The sequence below is a fragment of the Canis lupus genome, chromosome 10, assembly GCF_003254725.2.
Source record: "Canis lupus dingo isolate Sandy chromosome 10, ASM325472v2, whole genome shotgun sequence".
NCBI classification, from domain to species: Eukaryota; Metazoa; Chordata; class Mammalia; order Carnivora; family Canidae; genus Canis; species Canis lupus.
The window spans coordinates 27,010,355-27,029,491 of NC_064252.1; the positions used below are offsets into that span (position 1 = coordinate 27,010,355).

General features: G+C 37.5%; 1 protein-coding gene across 3 annotated transcripts in view; it reads left to right on the top strand.

Annotated features, from left to right (window-relative positions):
- DMC1 (DNA meiotic recombinase 1) overlaps positions 1–18,603 on the top strand; it is a 35,900-nt gene extending 17,297 nt beyond the window's left edge. For 2 of the 3 annotated variants that reach the window (XM_025460020.3, XM_025460019.3), the window contains exons 9-14: positions 835–926; positions 1,341–1,414; positions 1,544–1,658; positions 2,016–2,076; positions 11,526–11,642; positions 17,958–18,603. In XM_025460020.3, coding sequence (XP_025315805.1) covers positions 835–926; positions 1,341–1,414; positions 1,544–1,658; positions 2,016–2,076; positions 11,526–11,642; positions 17,958–18,027 — 529 coding nt within the window. In that variant the 3' untranslated portion in view covers positions 18,028–18,603. The remainder of the gene's footprint in view (positions 1–834; positions 927–1,340; positions 1,415–1,543; positions 1,659–2,015; positions 2,077–11,525; positions 11,643–17,957) is intronic. The other variant, XM_049115295.1, reaches the window with a different exon arrangement.
- Positions 18,604–19,137: the final 534 nt, after the last annotated feature.

The window sequence follows — 19,137 nt, forward strand, 5'->3', positions numbered from 1 at the left end:
GTCCTGCATCAGGCTTGCACAAGGAGCCTGCTTCTCCCTCTGCCTATGTCTCTGCCTCTCTCTCTCTCTCTCTCTCTCTGTGCCTCTCATGAATAAATAAATAAAATCTTTTTAAAAAATAGATTTTATTTTTAAATAATCTCTACACACAATGCGGGCCTTGAACTCATAACACTAACATCAAGAGGCATGCTTGAATGACTGAGCCAGGCACCCCATGATCCTTGAAATTTCTTTTTGATCCTTTGCTTCATATAGTCAAATTTATCATTTGTTGGCAACTGGTGGTTAACAGTATATGAAATTATTTCATATTGAACAAGTGAGGAGTTTAAAGAGAGTGAATTAATTCACTTTGAAGTGACTTGAATTATAATTCAGTGATATTATCTTCCTAGAATAGATCTATTTTTATAGAACTGAGATCAAATGAGAGTCACAAATCTTAGTTTCTACTTTTTCCTCTTGTAACTGATTTGCTACATAATCCTGAGTCATTTGCCTAACCTGTTTGTGAGTGTCTTCATCTGTAAAATGTAATATAGGCCATAACAAATAGCTTCCAAAGTTATGGTAAGGATTCGAGTATTTGATGTTAAATTCATCACTGCCTCATCATTTCTATCACTGTTCTCACTAAGTTATTTATTAATTGGGCACTTAGGAAAAAGAAAATCTGATATAGATTTTAAGTGATTATTGGCATCCTCCAGAGTACCTTTGCAGGTACGACGTTTGCCTGTTAGTTTACTTACTTAAAGTATTATTTTTTGTAGTTGTTCTAAACTTTTTTTGGGATTGATTTATTGGATCCTTAATCTTGGCATACTCCAGCCGTCCGGATCGCCTTCGAGACATTGCTGACCGCTTCAATGTAGACCATGATGCAGTACTGGACAATGTACTTTATGCACGTGCTTATACGAGTAAGAGTCCCATGTAATTGGATGCTTGGGCTGTTTTCAGGTTGGCAGCACTGATTTACTATTTGAGTGATACTTATAACATTTTGACACTGTTCTATTCTCTTTTCATTTTACTTTCTTCCAAATTTATTTAGTGAGTCCACAGATTTTTTCATCTGGCAAGCCCTGAGATAGTAAAATGCCCTCAAATGATTTCTTTTTCCTCTCTTTGAAATGGAGAGTAACATTCTTTTTGGATAATGTAGCATTTGGCATGCATGCTAAGGTAGAATGTAGAAATCATATTTAATAAATGCATGAATAATTAAGAAAATCCTTTCAGGACTCTCTTTTGCCTGACTCCAGGAACATAAATGAACCTAGTCTCTGCCTCTTCTAGCTTTTATAAAATTTTCTCACTGCATTTCCCACCAGGTGAACATCAGATGGAGCTACTTGATTATGTAGCAGCAAAGTTCCATGAAGAAGCTGGCATCTTCAAGCTATTGGTACAAGCTTTTAAATACTGCTGCCTCAAAGAGCTATTTAGTGTATTGTTTTTCTTCTATTGATTCCAATCCAAATTTACATCTTTCCATTTTCAAATGCTTATTTATTTTTACTTTAATCCTGTGCAGATCATTGATTCAATAATGGCACTTTTTCGAGTGGATTTCAGCGGTCGCGGGGAGTTGGCTGAACGGCAACAAAAATTGGCCCAGATGTTGTCACGACTCCAAAAAATCTCAGAAGGTAGATTTTTAAAATAAGTGGCGCTATCAGAATAGCATCTGTGACTGTTGAGTGGGCTTTGCAGAGAAGCTTAGAATAATGTTGGGAGGCAATACATATTTAAAAAATAAAATTACCTTGATGGGAATGCAACTGTTTTTTTTAAACCAAAATACTGATTCTAATACAATAAGTACCTAAATAGTAATAACAGTAGTAACTTTAAATAAATTAACTTATGTTATGAATGAGAAAATAGGAATGTAATATTGTTTATAAAATAACTTCATAGTACAGTGTTCATAAACTTTGAAATCTAAGCAATGAACTTTTTATATTGCTATTCTCTTAGTTTCTTAATTTTATTTCTTGATGCAGAATATAATGTGGCTGTGTTTGTGACCAATCAAATGACTGCTGATCCAGGAGCAACTATGACGTAAGCCTCAATAGTCTGCTTTTGTATTTCACAAAGGTTAACACCAAAAGGGTTAGAGTGGAGAATAGAAAATAATTCCAAAATGATCAAGTCCCGATGTGGGCACAAATATATCACAAATCACTCTATTACACAGTGCATATTACTTCATAATTACAAATATTGCTTGTTATCTAGTGTCTATTTTTCTCTAGTTCTTTATAGAATAAAGCAATTCTTTAACCATTTTCAGAGATACTTTGGGCTCCTCTTTTGTCTAGGACTAAAAGGATATTGGAGGACAATGAGAAAAAGATAAAAATTTATATTTCATATACATGAATGGCTTCTATTGTACTGATAAGTTGTCAGCCTAAAAACCAAAAAAAATGGAGGCTCTCTGCAGGATATACAAGAGATACGTTTATAAGAGGTCCTATGAGAGATGTCTCCTGTTAGAAGAAACAGAATTTCAGTTCACACTTAGGCATGTTCAGAATCTGTTGAGGTGTTTGTGCACATTATATACTTATTGATGGCTCTGCTTGACAGATGGCAGTGAACAGAAAGGCAAGGAGAGCTAAATAAAGTAGGATGATGAAAACAGAAAATTCAAAGAAAGATTAGTTGCCACCATCAAACATTTTGAGCATGATGTATCTGAATAAGCAATCAAAATTACCCTGAATTCGTGATGTCAATCTTTCCAATAAGTTTTTATTTAGAAAATTGTTTAACCACAGAAAAGTTGCAAGACTAGTACAAGTGAAGACACATACATCATTCACCTAGGCTCATCTATTGTAAACATTTGCCACATTTTTTTCTCTCTCATGTTTTGTGTATGTATGTGTATAAGCTCTCTTTCTCCATACATACACACATATTCTCAAATATAATATTTTGGTGAACCATTTGAGAGGTCTTCCACCTGAATTGTTGAGAATTATTTACAGACATTATGACACTTCCCCTCTTATAATCCAGCATGTTTCTTGTAAGAACAAGAACATTCTCCTACATAACCACAATACAACTATCAGAGTCAGGAAATTTAACATTGGCACATTAGTGTTATCTAACATAAATTTATATTCCAGGGCCTCCAATTGTCTCAATAATGTCCATTATAGGGGCTCCTGGGTGGCTCAGTCAGTTAACCACCTGCCTTCGGCTCAGCACATGATCCCAGGGGCCTGGGATCCAGCCCCACATTGGGCTCCCTGCTCAGCAGGAAATCTACTTCTACCTCTCCCTGCCCCCTGCTTCCGCTTTCTCTCTCTCTCTCTCTCTCTCTCAAATAAATAAGTAAAATCTTTTTTTTTTAACATCCATTATAGTTGTTGCGGTTTTTAAATTTTATTTTTGATTCAGGACTAATTGAGGATCATGCACTGCTTGGAGTTAGTTGTCTTGTCTCTTTAGTCTCCTTTAATCAGAATGGCTCTTTAGCGTTTGTGTTAGGCTTTTATGACTTTGACAGTTTTGAAGAGCACAGGCCAACTGTTTTTCAGAATGTCTCTCAATTTGTAGGGTATTTTTCCTCATTATTTAAAATATTAAACACTTTGGGCAGGAAAATTACATAGGCAATATTATGGCCTTCTCCATAGATCATCAGGAGGCATATGATGGCAGTCTGTCCCATTATTAGTGATGTGAACTTTGATCATGTAATTAAGATGGTGTTCGCAAGATTTCTCCATTATAAAAGACCTTTTCGCCTTTATAATGAATAAGTAACTTATGGCGTGTGTAATAGCAATCTGAGACGTGTAAATATCGTATTCTGCAATAAGCTCTCACCAGTTGGTTTAGCATCCATTGAAGATTCTTGCTTAAATCAATTATTACTCTGATGATTACAATATAGCTTTATTTAAAATGAAGGCAGTACATAATAACTTAGTAGCAGATAAATGGGTCATTGACATATGTGTTTGAAGATATTTGATATTTGCAAATTGTACTGAAACAAATGTTTCTCTCTTTAGGCATTTTCTTTGTTTTTTTATTATTTTTTAAAGATTTTATTTTATTATTATTTTTAAAGATTTTATTTATTTATTCATGAGAGACACAGAAAGAGAGAGAGAGGCAGAGACACAGGCAGAGGGAGAAGCAGGCTCCGTTCAGGGAGCCTGATGTGGGATTCGATCAGGGGTCTCCAGGATCACACCCTGGGCTGAAGGCAGCACTAAACTGCTGAGGCACCCAGGCTGCCCAAGATTTTATTTTTAAGTAATCTCCACAGCCAGTGTGGGGCTCAAACCCCAATCCTGAGATCAAGAGTTTGCATGCTCAACTGACTGAGCCAGTGAGGTGTCCCTATCTTTTTATTTCTTAAAAGATTTTATTTTTAAGTAACCTCTACCTAGTGTGGGGCACAAACACACAACCCTGGGACTGAGAGTTACATAATCCACCAACCAAACCAGCCAGGTGCCCCTCTTCAGGCATTTTCTACACTAACCCTAAGAGTATTGCTGCATCTTCTGCAATTTGTATCTCTTACTTTTCAATATGCTTTTATGAGTATTTTCTACTTAATCACAGGAAATTCCAATGTGAAAACATATTAACTACATGCATGGTATTAAGCAAGATAAAAAGATTGAGGAGGGGGGAATCAATCATTTATTCATTCAACAAATACTTATTGAAAATCTATTATGTATCAAAATTCTGGGAATTCACTAGTGCACAAAAAAGACTATGTGCCTTGTCTCCATAAAGAAGAAAATAAATGATGTCCATTTAACTCAGAATTGTTAAAACTTGGTAGGTCATGTGTTATCTGTAGCCCTTGAGTGGTTAAGGCAATCTTCTCCATTTTATAGGGTGTCTTTCATACACAGGACATGAAGTACTTCACAAAGAGAATAATTTTAAACTGAAGAGAAATGGAAGATTTTCAGGGCTCACTTTAAAAAGAGAAAATGACTCATTGGCTCAGAGGGAGGAAGTGGGTTGCATTCAAATAAAACAGTACAAGTTAAAGAGCAATGTTCTTTCTTCAGGTGTGGGGAGGGAACACTGCATAGGCCAGAATTGTCTATCTGGGGTTAAAAGGCAAAGGAAATCTGTTGAAATTAGGTCAGACAGGGGTTCTTTTTCTTGTATTTGTAGAACGTTTCAAAAAGAGTAAAACCATTTTGAATTGACTCCAATAAGACAATGAAAGGAGAAATAGAGAGATGACAGAAAGAAACAATTGTAGGACCTAGGGAGGGGAGATTTATAGTGAAGTGAATTGAGACCCAGAGAAGGTAGTAAAGACTAGTATTTTTGCTGGGTGACTCTGCTTTGTAACCTCATCTCCTCCATGGAGCCAACTTGTGAGGAATCAGGGTTCACTATAATTAGTATATTCTAGGGCAGCCTGGGTGGCTCAGCGGTTTAGCGCTGCCTTCAGCCCAGGGCGTGATCCTGGAGACCCGGGATCGAGTCTCGCATTGGGTTCCCTGCATAGCCTGCTTCTCCCTCTGCCTGTGTCTCTGCCTCTCTGTCTCTCTCATGAATAAATAAATAAAATCTTTACAAAAAAAAAAGTCTTAAAAAATAATCAGCATATTCTAAAGTATATTAAATTTTAACAATTTTAAATTAATTGTATGTCTTTATATAAAACACATAGATTGCCACAACTAAATGAAAAAGAAATAAAAAACAGTACAGTTTTAAACTAGAAGATCTCAAATGCTATCAGAAAACCTCCCAGAAAGAAAATCTTTGTTTCTCAGTGTTGAAAAACTCCACGCTGAGCTTGCCTAGGACCTGTCAGAGAAATATCACTATAATTGGTATGAGTCCCCAAGTATGCTGACAATAATTGAGGCTTATATCCCATGCATTATACTTGATGGCACATCGTATTAAAAAGGAACAAAATTATAGAGGCGAGGAGCTGCTGTATGATACAGCAAAGCATTAGCTCCTAGATGAGATTTACAGATACAGATTTTAGAACTAGAATGATCCAGGTGATGAAGGCCTGGAGATAAAAAGTGAAAGTATCAGCCTACAAAGCTCCACACCAGGGCAGATAATATGAGCAACAAATAAGACCATGATGTTGCCACCTACTTCGTTTGTGTATTTGTTTTGCTAAAACAAAAAGTCATCTTAGAACATTTGCAGTCTTGTAAAAGTGCAGCTTATTCTCTAAGGGTGTCACCGACCGATCCAACATTATTTGTATGAGTTAAGAGGCAGTATGGTTAAAGAAAAAACATTAAGCCAAGTTCACTAGCATAGTGACCTTGAGCAAGTCATTTAAACTATTTGAACTGCAGGGGCGCCTGGCTAGCTCAGTCAGAAGAGCATGCAGATCTTGATCTTGAGGTTGTGAGTTCAAGGCCTACTTAAATAAAATTAAAACTTTGCCCTGGTGGCGCAGCGGTTTAGCGCCGCCTGCAGCCCGGGGTGTGATCCTGGAGACCTGGGATCGAGTCCCACATCGGGCTTCCTGCATGGAGCCTGCTTCTCCCTCTGCCTGTGTCTCTGCCTCTCTCTCGCTCTCTCTGAATGAATAAATAAATAAATCTTTAAAAAAAAATAAATAAAATAAAAATAAAAATAAATAAATAAAAATAAACTATATGAACTTCATTAAGAGATTAAGAGGACTTATATTTATTGATTGCTTACCATGTGCCAGGTGCTTTTATGCATTATCATACATAAAACGATAGCCTCCTTGAGCCTCCCTGTTCTTTGTATGAAGTCAGTCTCAGATTGTTTTCTGTGCCCCCCTCCCAAACCCCAGAATTCCATCTTCAAACTTTTGAAAAAAAAGTGTAGATTTTTATGCGTATTTTATGAGAAAATGGCAGGAGGGGGACATTACTTAACAAAACTTCTTAAACATACCCCTATTATTATTATTTTTTTTTCCTTTAAGTAGACTCTGTGCTCAGTGTGGAGCCCAGTGCAGGGCTTGAATTCTCAGGGCTTGACCTCATGACCCTGAGATCAAGAACTGAACTGAGATCAAGATTCAGACACTTAACTGACTGAGCCACCCAAGTGCCCCTAAAAATAAAATCTTAAAAATCTTCTCTTTCCCCCCAAATTTTTCTTCCTCTGCCTGTGTCTCTGCCTCTCTCTCCCTGTGTCTCTCATGAATAAATAAATAAAATCTTAAAAAAAAAACACAAAAAACAAAACGCAAAAGCTTCCCCTTTAGCAGGTCCAAAGTATCAGGAGTTCCAGCTGTCCCTTAGGGACAGTACCAACTTGCCCTTGTGCAGTCCCCTGAAGGTCCCCACTCCAACCAGCATTTGAGGTAGATACTATTATTATTCCTAATTTTTAAAGGAGGAAACAGAGGCCCAGAGTATCTACTTGCTCAAGCATCCAGTTTAAAAACGGGAGCCAAGATTTGAACCCAGGTATCTTTGATTTCAAAGTTGATGCTCTTTTAGCCTCTCTGTGCTACCCTCCCTATCCCACTCTTAGGAAAATATCAGCTGCCCTACTGTCACCATAATCTTGTACTTCATGACTAGAGCTCCCTGATTTGACATTGGGAGGTCAGGCTGTTCTGGGTCTTACCCTCAACGATGTCATACACTCTGTCCTGTTCAACCAGCAGAGGGTAAATGACACAATCTCTCTTGGCCTCTCTTTATTCCTAATATCCACCCCCTCTTCCTCCTCCTCATCATACTCTCCCATCCCCTGAGAAAAGGAGGAAAGAAGAAAAGAAAATATGAAAGAAGGGGAAATAAGAATAGGCTGAAGGAGGAATGTGGGTGGTTTTCTGAAGCTGTTTTTACTAGGTCAGAAATAGAAGTAAATTAAAGCCCTCTAAAAGGATGCTGAATGCTGCATCTTCTTGTACTTTACCCCGAGCCTTGGTTATAACAACTAAAATACTCGGGAAGTTCAAAGAAACTTTAAAAAAGTCATGGTCTACATGTCACTGAAAGAGTGGCTATTTTAGCTGAATCATTTAATTAAATAATTAAATAATCATAGCTACCATTTATTGAGTATCTCTTATGTGCCGAGATCAGGGTAAGGGTAGAACTAATGTACATAAATGACCTGACACAGTTCAAATGTAGGGGCACCTGACTGGTTCAGTTGGTGAAGCATGTGACACTTGATATCAGGGTTGTGAGTTTAAGTCCCACATTGGATGTGGAGTCTACTTAATGAAAAAAAAATTACAGTGTAGAATGCTTTAAAAGAGGAATATACTGTAATATGAGAACACAGACTAGAGGCTCTACTCTGTTTCAGAAGATCAGGCAAGGTTTGCAAGAAGGGATGACATTAGATGTGTGAGTAGGAGCTAAGTGAACAAACACAGTGGGGAAAGGGGCTTTTGTTGCAAGGAATTGTGTGTGCAGAGGCACTGAAGTATAAGAAGGCTTGTTGGAATAAGGAAACAGCAAAGTTTGAGAGGGAAGAAGGAAGGATGACTACAACCATAGCTAAGTATGGATGGAAAGCTGAGGAAGCAGATGGAAAGAAGAGGATCTTCCTCTTAAAAACACTCATTTCTTTTTTACAAAGAAGCAAGCTTTGTCATCCACGATGAAAGGACGAGAATGGAAAGGGTGCTTACGGAGACTAACCACGCTCAAATAGGAGAATTACTAAGCAGTACCAAGAGACCATCTGTGAGAACTAGTAACATAGCTGTTGAAACTTCTCTCCACCCATTTAGCTGACTATGTTTGTCTCCTCTTGGTAGAAATTTCTAACTGGTCTACTTTCTGTGGAAGCATCAATCTTTCTACAGTCCAATATTCTCCTTGATATTTATATAATTTCTGTATCTTACATTTTTGAGCACCCACTGTGTAGCTGGTTGCTACAAAGTTTTCTTTTTTTAAAGATTTTATTTATTTATTCATGAGACACACAGGGAGTGAGGCAGAGGGAAAAGCAGGATCCATGCAGGGTGCCCGCTGTGAGACTCGATCCCCGGACTGCGGGATCATGCCCTGAGCTGAAGGCAGGTGCTCAACCCCTGAGCTACCCAGGCATCCCACTGCAAGGTCAAATACAGTAAGTATTGTCTGCCTTTAAGGAGCTTAGTGACAGGTGATAGAAGAGAGATTGAGAGTAAATATAATAGGTGAATAATAATAATAGCACTAAAGGCACAATATGAAAAGTGCATTAGTCTTTTAAGACCTTTAAGAAGCACTGATAATGTAGGATGACCTGGAAAATTTAGAACCATTCCATTAAAAAGAGTGGCATTGATCTGTAAGCATTATATAGACAACTCAACTCTAGATATTTCATCCAACTGAGATCACATTAGCTTTACTACCCCTCAGCTGCCTGCAGAAAGCAACCTAGCCTAAAAACTTCTGAAGTTTTTATTTATATTCCACTTAGTTAACATATTGTGTAATACTAGTTTCTGGTATATAATTTAGTGATTCAGCACATCCATACATCACCCTGTGCTCATCACAAGTGGTCTCCTTAATCCCAATCACCTATTTAAGCCATTCCCTACCTCTCCACTCTGGTAACCATTAGTTTGTTCTCTATAGTTAAGAGTCTATTTCTTGATTTGCCTCTCTTTTCCCCCCTATGATCAATTGTTCTGTTTATTAAATTCCACATATGAGTGAAATCATATGGTATTTGTCTTTCTCTGACTGACTTATCTTGCTTAGCATAATACTTTCTAGCTCCATCCATGTTATTGCAAATGGCACTATTAGGTATCTACCCAAAGGATACAAAAATACTAATTTGAAGGGATTCATGCACCCTGATGTTTATAGCAGCATTATGAACAATAGCCAAATTATAGAAAGAGCACAAATGTCCATTGACTGATAAATGGATAAAGATGTGATATATAGCCTTCTGACTTAACTGCTGTCAGGGACAACTGCCTGGCTGCTACTTTCTTGATAGTGGTTTACTCCAAAACTAACTTTCTGTGTTTGTTCCAACATTGGACTTACTGAATCTTAACCAATCCTCTCCAGCCCCAACCAAGGATCTTCTGGTCCTAACTCCTGAGCCATTTAACCAAGCAGCAGTTTATAAGCAGACTCTTGATGTTATGAGCAGACTCCTTTACCAGAGAGCTTCTTATCCCTACTGCCCTACAGTCTATTTAACCTCATGCCAATCAGCTATACATCCTTACTATATCATGCCTCGTGCTTAGAGTAACCAGGATTCTGAACACCTTCATGGAACAAGCATAATTTCAGTTGATTTGTAACCATATTCTCCCAGAGCTGAGGTTATTAGGCTATGTCACAGTTTATTTTCATCAAGTATAATCTGTTAGTTTATATTCAGTTCCCTTTATTGATGATTTCAAAGCCTAGGTTTTCTTCTACATCAACTGGGATGATTATGCGGATTTTTTCCCCTCTATTATGTTGATCTGGTATATTACACTGATGATTTTCCTGTGCTGAACCACTCTTGCATTTCTGAAATAAATCTTACTTGGTCATGGTGTATAATCCTTTTAATATGCTTCTGGATTTGGTTTGCTAGTATTTCATTGAGGATTTTTACTTCTAAGCTTTTTTTTTTTTTTTTTTTTTAATTCATGAAAGACACACAGAGAGAGAGGCAGAGACATAGGTAGAGGGAGAAGCAGGCCCCATACAGGGAGCCTGATGTGGAACTCCATCCCAGGACTTAAGGATCACGCCCTGAGCCAAAGGCAGGCACTTAACTGCTGAGCCACTCAGGCATCCCTACATCTAAGCTTTTTAAAAGGGTTCACTATTAGGGTTATTCAGAACCTTCACTTCTTGCCAAGTGAATGTTAGTTCCGTAGTGTGTATATCTCCTAAGATGAGTGTCAATAATATTTGTAACTACCTTGCAATCATAATATATTTTTTGAATTCAGACATAGCAAAAACTTATCTTTTCTGTATCCTCTTTTGGAGGAATAAACTTTGAGCATCAGTGATAAAGACAAGGATATTTCCAAGATTATTCTCACTGCAAATTCGTAACCAATATGATGTTGAAGGCTTCCAACATACAGTTAATGAACAAGAAGGAGGTTCTCAATCTGCTGTCATTTATACCATGACCTCATAGGGATAATTGGATATTTCTTATTCATTAGACTAGAATAGTGCTTGGCACGTGGCAGGCCATTAAAAAACATTTTTGATAAATGAATGAATGAATAAATAAGTTTACTCTTTGTATTTTAAGAAAAATTGCTTACCTCCAAGAGTTATCCTAAGACAGTGAATAACATCTTATTTGCGTTTTTTCCTTTTAAAAAAATCAATCAAAACATGAACTGTACCTCATTGGACTCTTGGAAGCCTGAACTGGATAGCAGCTTCAAACCATACCCTACTCCATAGTTAACAAACGAGCCTCTGTTTGCTTAGAACACGTCCCATGCTGTCCTCCACAGAATAGTTGCCTTTTAATTGCAAATTTTACTATATATAGTCCATATGATAAAACTTGAAAAAAAAAGTGTTTTATTGATTCAGTTTTCAGGCAGACCCCAAAAAACCCATTGGGGGACACATTCTGGCTCATGCTTCAACAACAAGAGTAAGCTTGAGAAAAGGAAGAGGAGAACTGAGAATTGCCAAGATTTATGACAGGTAAATATTTTCTCGTTTTTAATCAGATTCTTGGGCATATGGCACTAAATAGAATTGCCTCTCCTGAGAGCCTGTAATTATACCACTGGCAGATCCTACAGGGATGTATTCTTCTCCTTTCTTCTGCCAAGTTTGGTTTTTTTGGGGGGAGGGGGTTAGGTTTCAGTTTAAACATCACTTCAATAGGGAACCTGTCCATAACCTTTCAGTCTAGGCTGTACTCTATGATTTACATTCTTTCATGGTACTTTACTTATTTAATTAAGAATTATAAACAATAGGAATGCCTGGGTGGCTCAGTGGTTTAGCTCCTGCCTTCAGCCCAGGGTGTGATCCTGGAGACCCAGGATCGAGTCACATCAGGCTTCCTGTGTGCTTGCTTCTCCCTCTGCCTATGTCTCTGCCCCTCTCTCTGTGTGTCTCTCATGAAGAAATAAATAAAATCTTTAAAAAAATTATAAACAATAAATGTTTACAGAGAGACCTACTACACAAAAGCTGTTCTAGGTTCTGGGGGTAGAACAGTAACTAAAACAAAAAGACAAGTCCCTGCCCTCACAGAGCTTATATTTCACTGGTAATGATTTATATCATGCATGTCGTCCATGCTAGACAGCAAATACCCCAAGGACAGGGACACTATTCTCTTGCTCACTGCTATATTCCCAATACCTGAGATGTAATAGATACAAAATATTTGTGACTGACTGACCAGCTAACCTTGAACAACAAGGCAGAGATATATAATAACTACTCAAGGGAGGAAAAAATCAACCAAAAAGAAATCCCATGAGCTTCTAATCTGGTTTTTACTATGAATCACAGTACTTATTATGGGCTGTCACTGAATAAGTAGTAAATAATCAGTTCTCTCATTTATCTGATCATTATTTAAACCATTTTGCTTTTCATGACCTGTCTCTATAGACTGTAATATACAAATGCTGTGTTTTATGGAGCTTCAGCAATCCCTAGAAATCTGCTACGAATGTTCTTTGTTGAATTAAATGGGTAGTAGGGATTGCTCCATTTTTTTACTAAAATGTCTTAGTCTGTATCTTAGATTGCTGTGTTTAGAACTTTCCTAGGAGCACCTGGGTGGCTCAGTTGGTTAAGTGTCCAACTATTGGCTTCTGCGCAGGTCATGATCTCCAGGTGGGGAGATCAGACCCCAGAGTCAGACTCCCTGCTTAGCAGGGATTCTGCTTCCCCTCTCTCTCCTGCTCTGCTCCTCCCTCCCATTCATGCACTCTCTCTCTCTCTCTCAGAAATAAATTAATTAATTAATTTAAAAACTTTCCTAAACACTTTCCACTCTGAATTGCATCAGCTGATCACACGTACATCTCCCTCACAAATGTCCCCAGCACTTAACATGATACTTGGCACATAGTAAGAACTCCATAACTATTTGTTGAATTAACAAATGAACTCCATCTACGTGTTCAATCATTTGCATATTTTATCAAATACTCCATATCTGCAGGACCAAGTAACTCCTGCAGTTCTTACAGCCTTGAGGCCATATTGGTTCTGTAGACTCAATAAAGGATAATTAAAGTTATTATAGAGGTTAGAAATGTCAAATTTCCATAAATTTGAATAAAAACAGCAAAACTAGATCAGAGCTAAAAATGTCAAAATGTAGTTTGCTGTGCAGCATGTCCTCCCTTCTTTCTGGTCCCTAAAGATTTCCTACAAAAAATTCTTGACTTTAGAGAAAACTTTTTAGTTGAGAAGATGATGATGCTAATAATGATAGCTAATACTTATTGAGTGGCTGCTATGTACTAAACCTTGCACCAAGTGCTTCATATATATGTTTCATTGTTTATAACAACAACCCTAAGAGATGGAGGTCATTATCCCTATTTTCACCATGAGCAAACCAAGGGCTCAAGCAGTTAGGTAGCCATTGCCCCTCTAACAGTCTATTTTAAACACAGATACCAGAGTGATCCCTTGTAAAATTAAGTCAGATCATATCTGTCCTCTTCTTAAAACTCTCCAATGGCTCCCCATCTTAACTCAGAATAATAGCTCAATCTCTAGGGTGGTTTACATACCACTACATGCATGCATTGCCCCTGCTCTCCTCTTCTCACAGTTCTGCAACCTCAGTGGGCACTTTGATGTTCTATAAACATGCCAGGCACAGTTCTACCTTAGGTGCTTTGTACTTGCTTAGAATCATCTTTCCCTACATAGCCCTCATTCTGGCTGTCAATCTTACCTCTTCCAATCTTTGATCAAATGTTACCCTCTCCACAATACCTATCTAGATCTCCCTATTTAAAATTGCAACTCCTCCCAGTTTCCACACTTGTACTGTCCCTCACCCAGCTCTATTTCTCTTTCCCCATAACACTTGCTGTGTTTCTAACATATTACATAACATATTTATTATGTTCATTATTTATTATCTGTTTCTTCCTTTCTCCAAATATAAGTTCCATACGGGCAAGGATCTTTGTCTATTTTTTTCACTTCCAGATTTCTTTTTTTTTTTTTAAACAAATTCTTTTTTTTTTTTTAAGATGTTATTTATTTATTCAGAGACACAGAGAGAGAGAGGGGCAGAGGCACAGGCAGAGGGAGAAGCAGGCTCCATGCAGGGAGCCCAACGTGGGACTCGATCCAGGGTCCCCAGGATCACACCCCGGGCTGCAGGCGGCACTAAACCGCTGCGCCACTGGGGCTGCCCTCACTTCCAGATTTCAAGTGCCTACAGCAAGGATTCAGCAGGTGCTCAATAAATACTTTCTTAGTGAGTGAGTGAATGGCCTTGCCCAAATCACACAATCAATAAAGGATGGAACCAGGATTAGAATCTGTACTGTCCGAATCTAGGGTTGACACTTTTAATCATTACACTGTTTCTTAGTTTGTTAAAGATACTCTTTTTCAGACAGTCAGAACTAGTCTGCTGCATCGGGCTCCCTGCATGGAGCCTGCTTCTCCCTCTGCCTGTGTCTCTGCCTCTCTCTCTCTCTCTCTCTCTCTCTCTGTATCTCTCATGAATAAATAAATAAAATCTTAAAAAGAAACTAGTCTGCTGTAGCTACTCCCATGGCTTCAACTACTAACATACAGATGTAAGAGAAAGACATTTCTTATTCAAAGAAAACACAGAGTTCTCAAGGAATTGAATAGAAAAAGATTATCAGGGATCCCTGGGTAGCGCAGCGGTTTGGCGCCTACCTTTGGCCCAGGGTGCATTCCTGGAGACAATCAAATCCCATGTCGGGCTCCCAGTGTATGGAGCCTGCTTCTCCCTCTGCCTATGTCTCTGCCTCTCTCTCTCTCTCTCTGTGTGACTATCATAAATAAATTTAAAAAATTTTAAAAATAAATAATTACCCCAAACTGAAGAGGCACTCAAATGGTCAAGTTTCTGAAGTAATTGTGTTTTATTCTGTTTCTAGAACCAAAAAAGCAAACAAATCCCAGTTCAACTTTGCAGATATCTTGCTTGGTTCCCCTCTTTCTCATGTCCTTAGCATCTTGCCATTTGTAAATGGCCAACTGAGTATTTACCATCAAGGCCAAAAGGTTATTTTCTGATTTGGTCAGGCCTTCTTACCCTGCTCTAGTTTTAGTTTAGCAAGACTGGCCTTGCATACAACCCATTTGCTATCCTCAGGGGAGGCCCCCCTGCTATTTCCTAAGAGAAGTAACCTAACTCATAGTGTGCTCAGAATATAGTGCTTAATCTCTACCTCTCTAACAAAACAAAACAAAATCAAAAAATAAAAACCAGTTTTGAGGGGCAATATAGTCTAGTGGTTAGGAACATGAGCTTTGGAGTCAAATAACTTCGTTTCTAATCTGACATCTTCATTTACCAGCAATTGTGACCTTGGGCAAATTACTCAAATTACTTCTCTCTGAACCTTGATCTTCTCATCTGCAAATTGTGGATAATAATATATACCCAAGAGTTCTCATAAAGTTAAAACAAAATAATAAAAAGGAAACCGACAGGTAAACTAGTAAATAATAAGTGGAAGCTATTAATATTACTAAACAGTCATCATAACCTGTATATATAACAATACAAAGTAGCAGTAGACTTTCTCTTATGATCAGTGCTTTTTTTTTTTTTTAAGATTTTATTATTTACTTTTTCATGAAAGACACAGAAAGACAGAGAGAGCCAGAGATACAGGCAGAGAGAGAAGCAGGCTCCCCACAGGAAGCCTGATGTGGAACTCAATCCCAGGACCCTGGGATCACACCCTGGGCTGAAGGCAGATACTCAACCACTGAGCCACCCAGGCGTCCCGATTAGTGATTTACAAATTTTTATTTCTTGTTTAGCCTTTTACTTGAGTTTTAGATATGTTTCCAACTGCTTGCAGAACTCCTCTACAAGAGTATCACACAGGTACTTCAAACACAACATACCTAAACCTAACTTCTTACTTTCTTATCTATAAAACAAGTATCTCTATTCCTGTGTTTTTGCTCATACTACTCCCTCTGCCTGAGATGTCCCCATTTCTGCCTCAAAAGCCACTTCAAATATGATCTCTGAGGCCTTTCCTAATCAACCTCACTGGTACAATGTCTCCTTTCTTTAGAGTTCTGTAACATGTATATTGCCTTTATAAAATTTAACTTACTTTACATATTGGACACACGTCATAGTTCACCTGTTAGACTTCTTGAGACTAGAGGTTCTGTCTCACCTTTGTGAAATCTGTTGGTCTAGTACATATACTAACGTATGATTTTCAGAAGTTGAAAACATAACTTTCTTGCAAATACATGTAAAATAAATGTGTCAAAGACTTGATTCAGCTCCTTAAGGAATGAAGAAACTGATTCAAAGGATAATTTGACAAACAGATTTATGTAGTCAAAGGAATGCTGAAATAAATTTGTTAATAGATGAAAATCTGATTATTATCTTACAAGGCGGGCAGCTCCGGTGGCTCCATGGTTTAGCGCCGCCTTCAGCCCAGGGCGTGATCCTGGAGACCCCGGATCAAGTCCCACATCAAATTCCCTGACTGGAGCCTACTTCTCCCTCTGCCTGCATCTCTGACTCTCTCTCTGTGTCTCTCATGAATAAATAAATTCTTTAAAAAAATATATCTTACAAGGCAATAGATTTTAACATTTGAACTTGTCTTTTCTATTGGAGGGAAATCAATTGCTTCTCTACACAATGAAATTCATTTCCAGGGGCATCTGCGGGGCTCAGTCCGTTAAGCATCTGCCTTCAGTTCGGGTCATGAGCCCAGGGTCCTGGGGTTGAGCCCCACATCAGCTTTCTGCTAAGTGGAAAGACCGCTCCTCCCTCTCCCTCTCCCTGCCACACCCCCTGGTTGTGCAAATAAATGAATAAAATCTTTAAAAAAAAGAAATTCATTTCCAGTGCTATAGACTGGAATCATCTGCATCACCCTCAGACAAGAATCATCTGCATTGCTATCAGTTTTCCACAAATTAACCTTGGCTCCTACGGTGTTGTAGAATATAGTAAAAGGTAAAATCTAAAAGATCATATAATCACGTACAAATATAAAGTGTCAAAGATTTTATTGAAGTCATCAATTAATGCAGGAACTAATAAGATTTTATAACCAGATCAAAGAAAAAATCAAATTAACACACATATGGAGCCAAATAAGGAATGCTAACATGAATTAGAAATTGATCAAAAACAGGGCAATATCCATAAGACAAGAATGAATTGCATTCCTCCTCATACAATTTACATTTCTACAGGCAAGAATGATTTGTATTACTTATGATTACCTATAACTTCCAGAGTAGTCAAGTAGCTCAAAGACAATGAAAGGCAGAGTTCTCACAGAATTGAGGAACCTGGAAGGATGTGCTGGGCAACCTATTTTTCCACTGAAGGTATTTGGCAATCTTTTAGTTTACTTCAAAGCCTATCACAAAAAAAAAAAAAAAAAAAAAAAAAAAAAATCCTGTCACAATCTTGCCCTGCATTGGTCTAGTTAATAGAAACATGCATACCCTCTGTGATCCAGGCCCCTGTAGGTCTGCCACAAAGTGCTGAGGATATACTGAAAGTATACCCAGTTACTCCTTCTGCGTATTTCCAAGTTTCGGGTAATTTTTCTTGACATTCAGAACCTTACAAATGGAAGTTGTTCAATAAGCATTTGTGAGGGTTGACAATACTTGTAGGTAAATTCTGTAGTCCACATTTAGCTACAGCATCTCTGAAATGTCTCTGGAGACTCAGACTGATAGGAGTGTGATGCCTGTGACATGACTATGGTATTTATAGAAATAGAGCTTTTTATAAACTTCTGTTCCCTTGTATTCTGTTAGCCCTGAGATGCCTGAAAATGAAGCCACCTTCGCAATAACTGCTGGAGGAATTGGGGATGCCAAGGAGTAGGTGGTGAATTGATGCAAATTGCTTCTTAGTGCTTATTAGGAGCTGAAGAAATGGAAAAGCAGTCTCAAATTTCAGGCCTTGAAGTAAGAGTTTGTTTTTTTCACATATTATTAGAGGAAAGTCAGCAAAAGAAATTTAAATCTTATGTTTATCCTAAAACTCACTGATGTACAATAACTATACATTGTATGTCAGCTCAGGAATACATATATATGTATGAAACCCATTGTTTCAATGGTATGAAACCATTGTATGTCAGTTCAGGAATACATATATATATATATAAAACCTATTGAAAACTAGTTGGGAAGGGGTACCTGTTCCTCTCATTTTAGCTGTCCAAAGTGAGCCACTAAACAGATGGAAATATCTAAGAGCTCAGAAATGCTCCATTCTCCTACCATTTCCCCTTGAATGCTTACAGAGGTGGACACATATCCAAAGGAGGGAGCTATTTAAGGAAGGAATGTTTACAGGACACACAAAAAAGCTTTTTTTAAATTTGCAGCATCAAACAATACATTCACTTCTATAGCAACAGAAAAGAAATATTAAACTAAATTTTAAACCATTTGACTTTTTGACAAGTTGAAATTACTTTTAAAAAATTATTTCTTTTTTTTTTTAGTTATTTCTGATACAAACATTTTATTGGGGTGATCAAGAGAAAGGTAACTAGGAATGTTACAGCTTGGGGTAATCAATGTAACATGAGTTTTATATTTTAAACGGGGTACAGAATTAAAAATATTTAAAAAAATGTTTTAAAGTTAGTTAACATGTAAAATTTTTGAATACTAAGTTTAGAGATGTGCAAAAGAATATTGCTTTTCCTAACTGTTAAACAAAAATAAAAGCTAGTTTTCAAAGTGAATGTATGATGAAATATTTAAAAATTAAAATACTAATAATATTTATAATGACAATCTTTATAGACCTCAAAAAGATTTCATGTCTTTTGTTGCATCACCTTGTATAAAAATGGAAGTATTGAAAGTACCATTTGTTACAAAAGGTATTTGATTATCCATTCTCATTCACTCAGCAATGCTTGGAGCTAAAGAATATATAAGGAAAGTATGGTTCCTGCCCTCAAAGAACGTGTACACT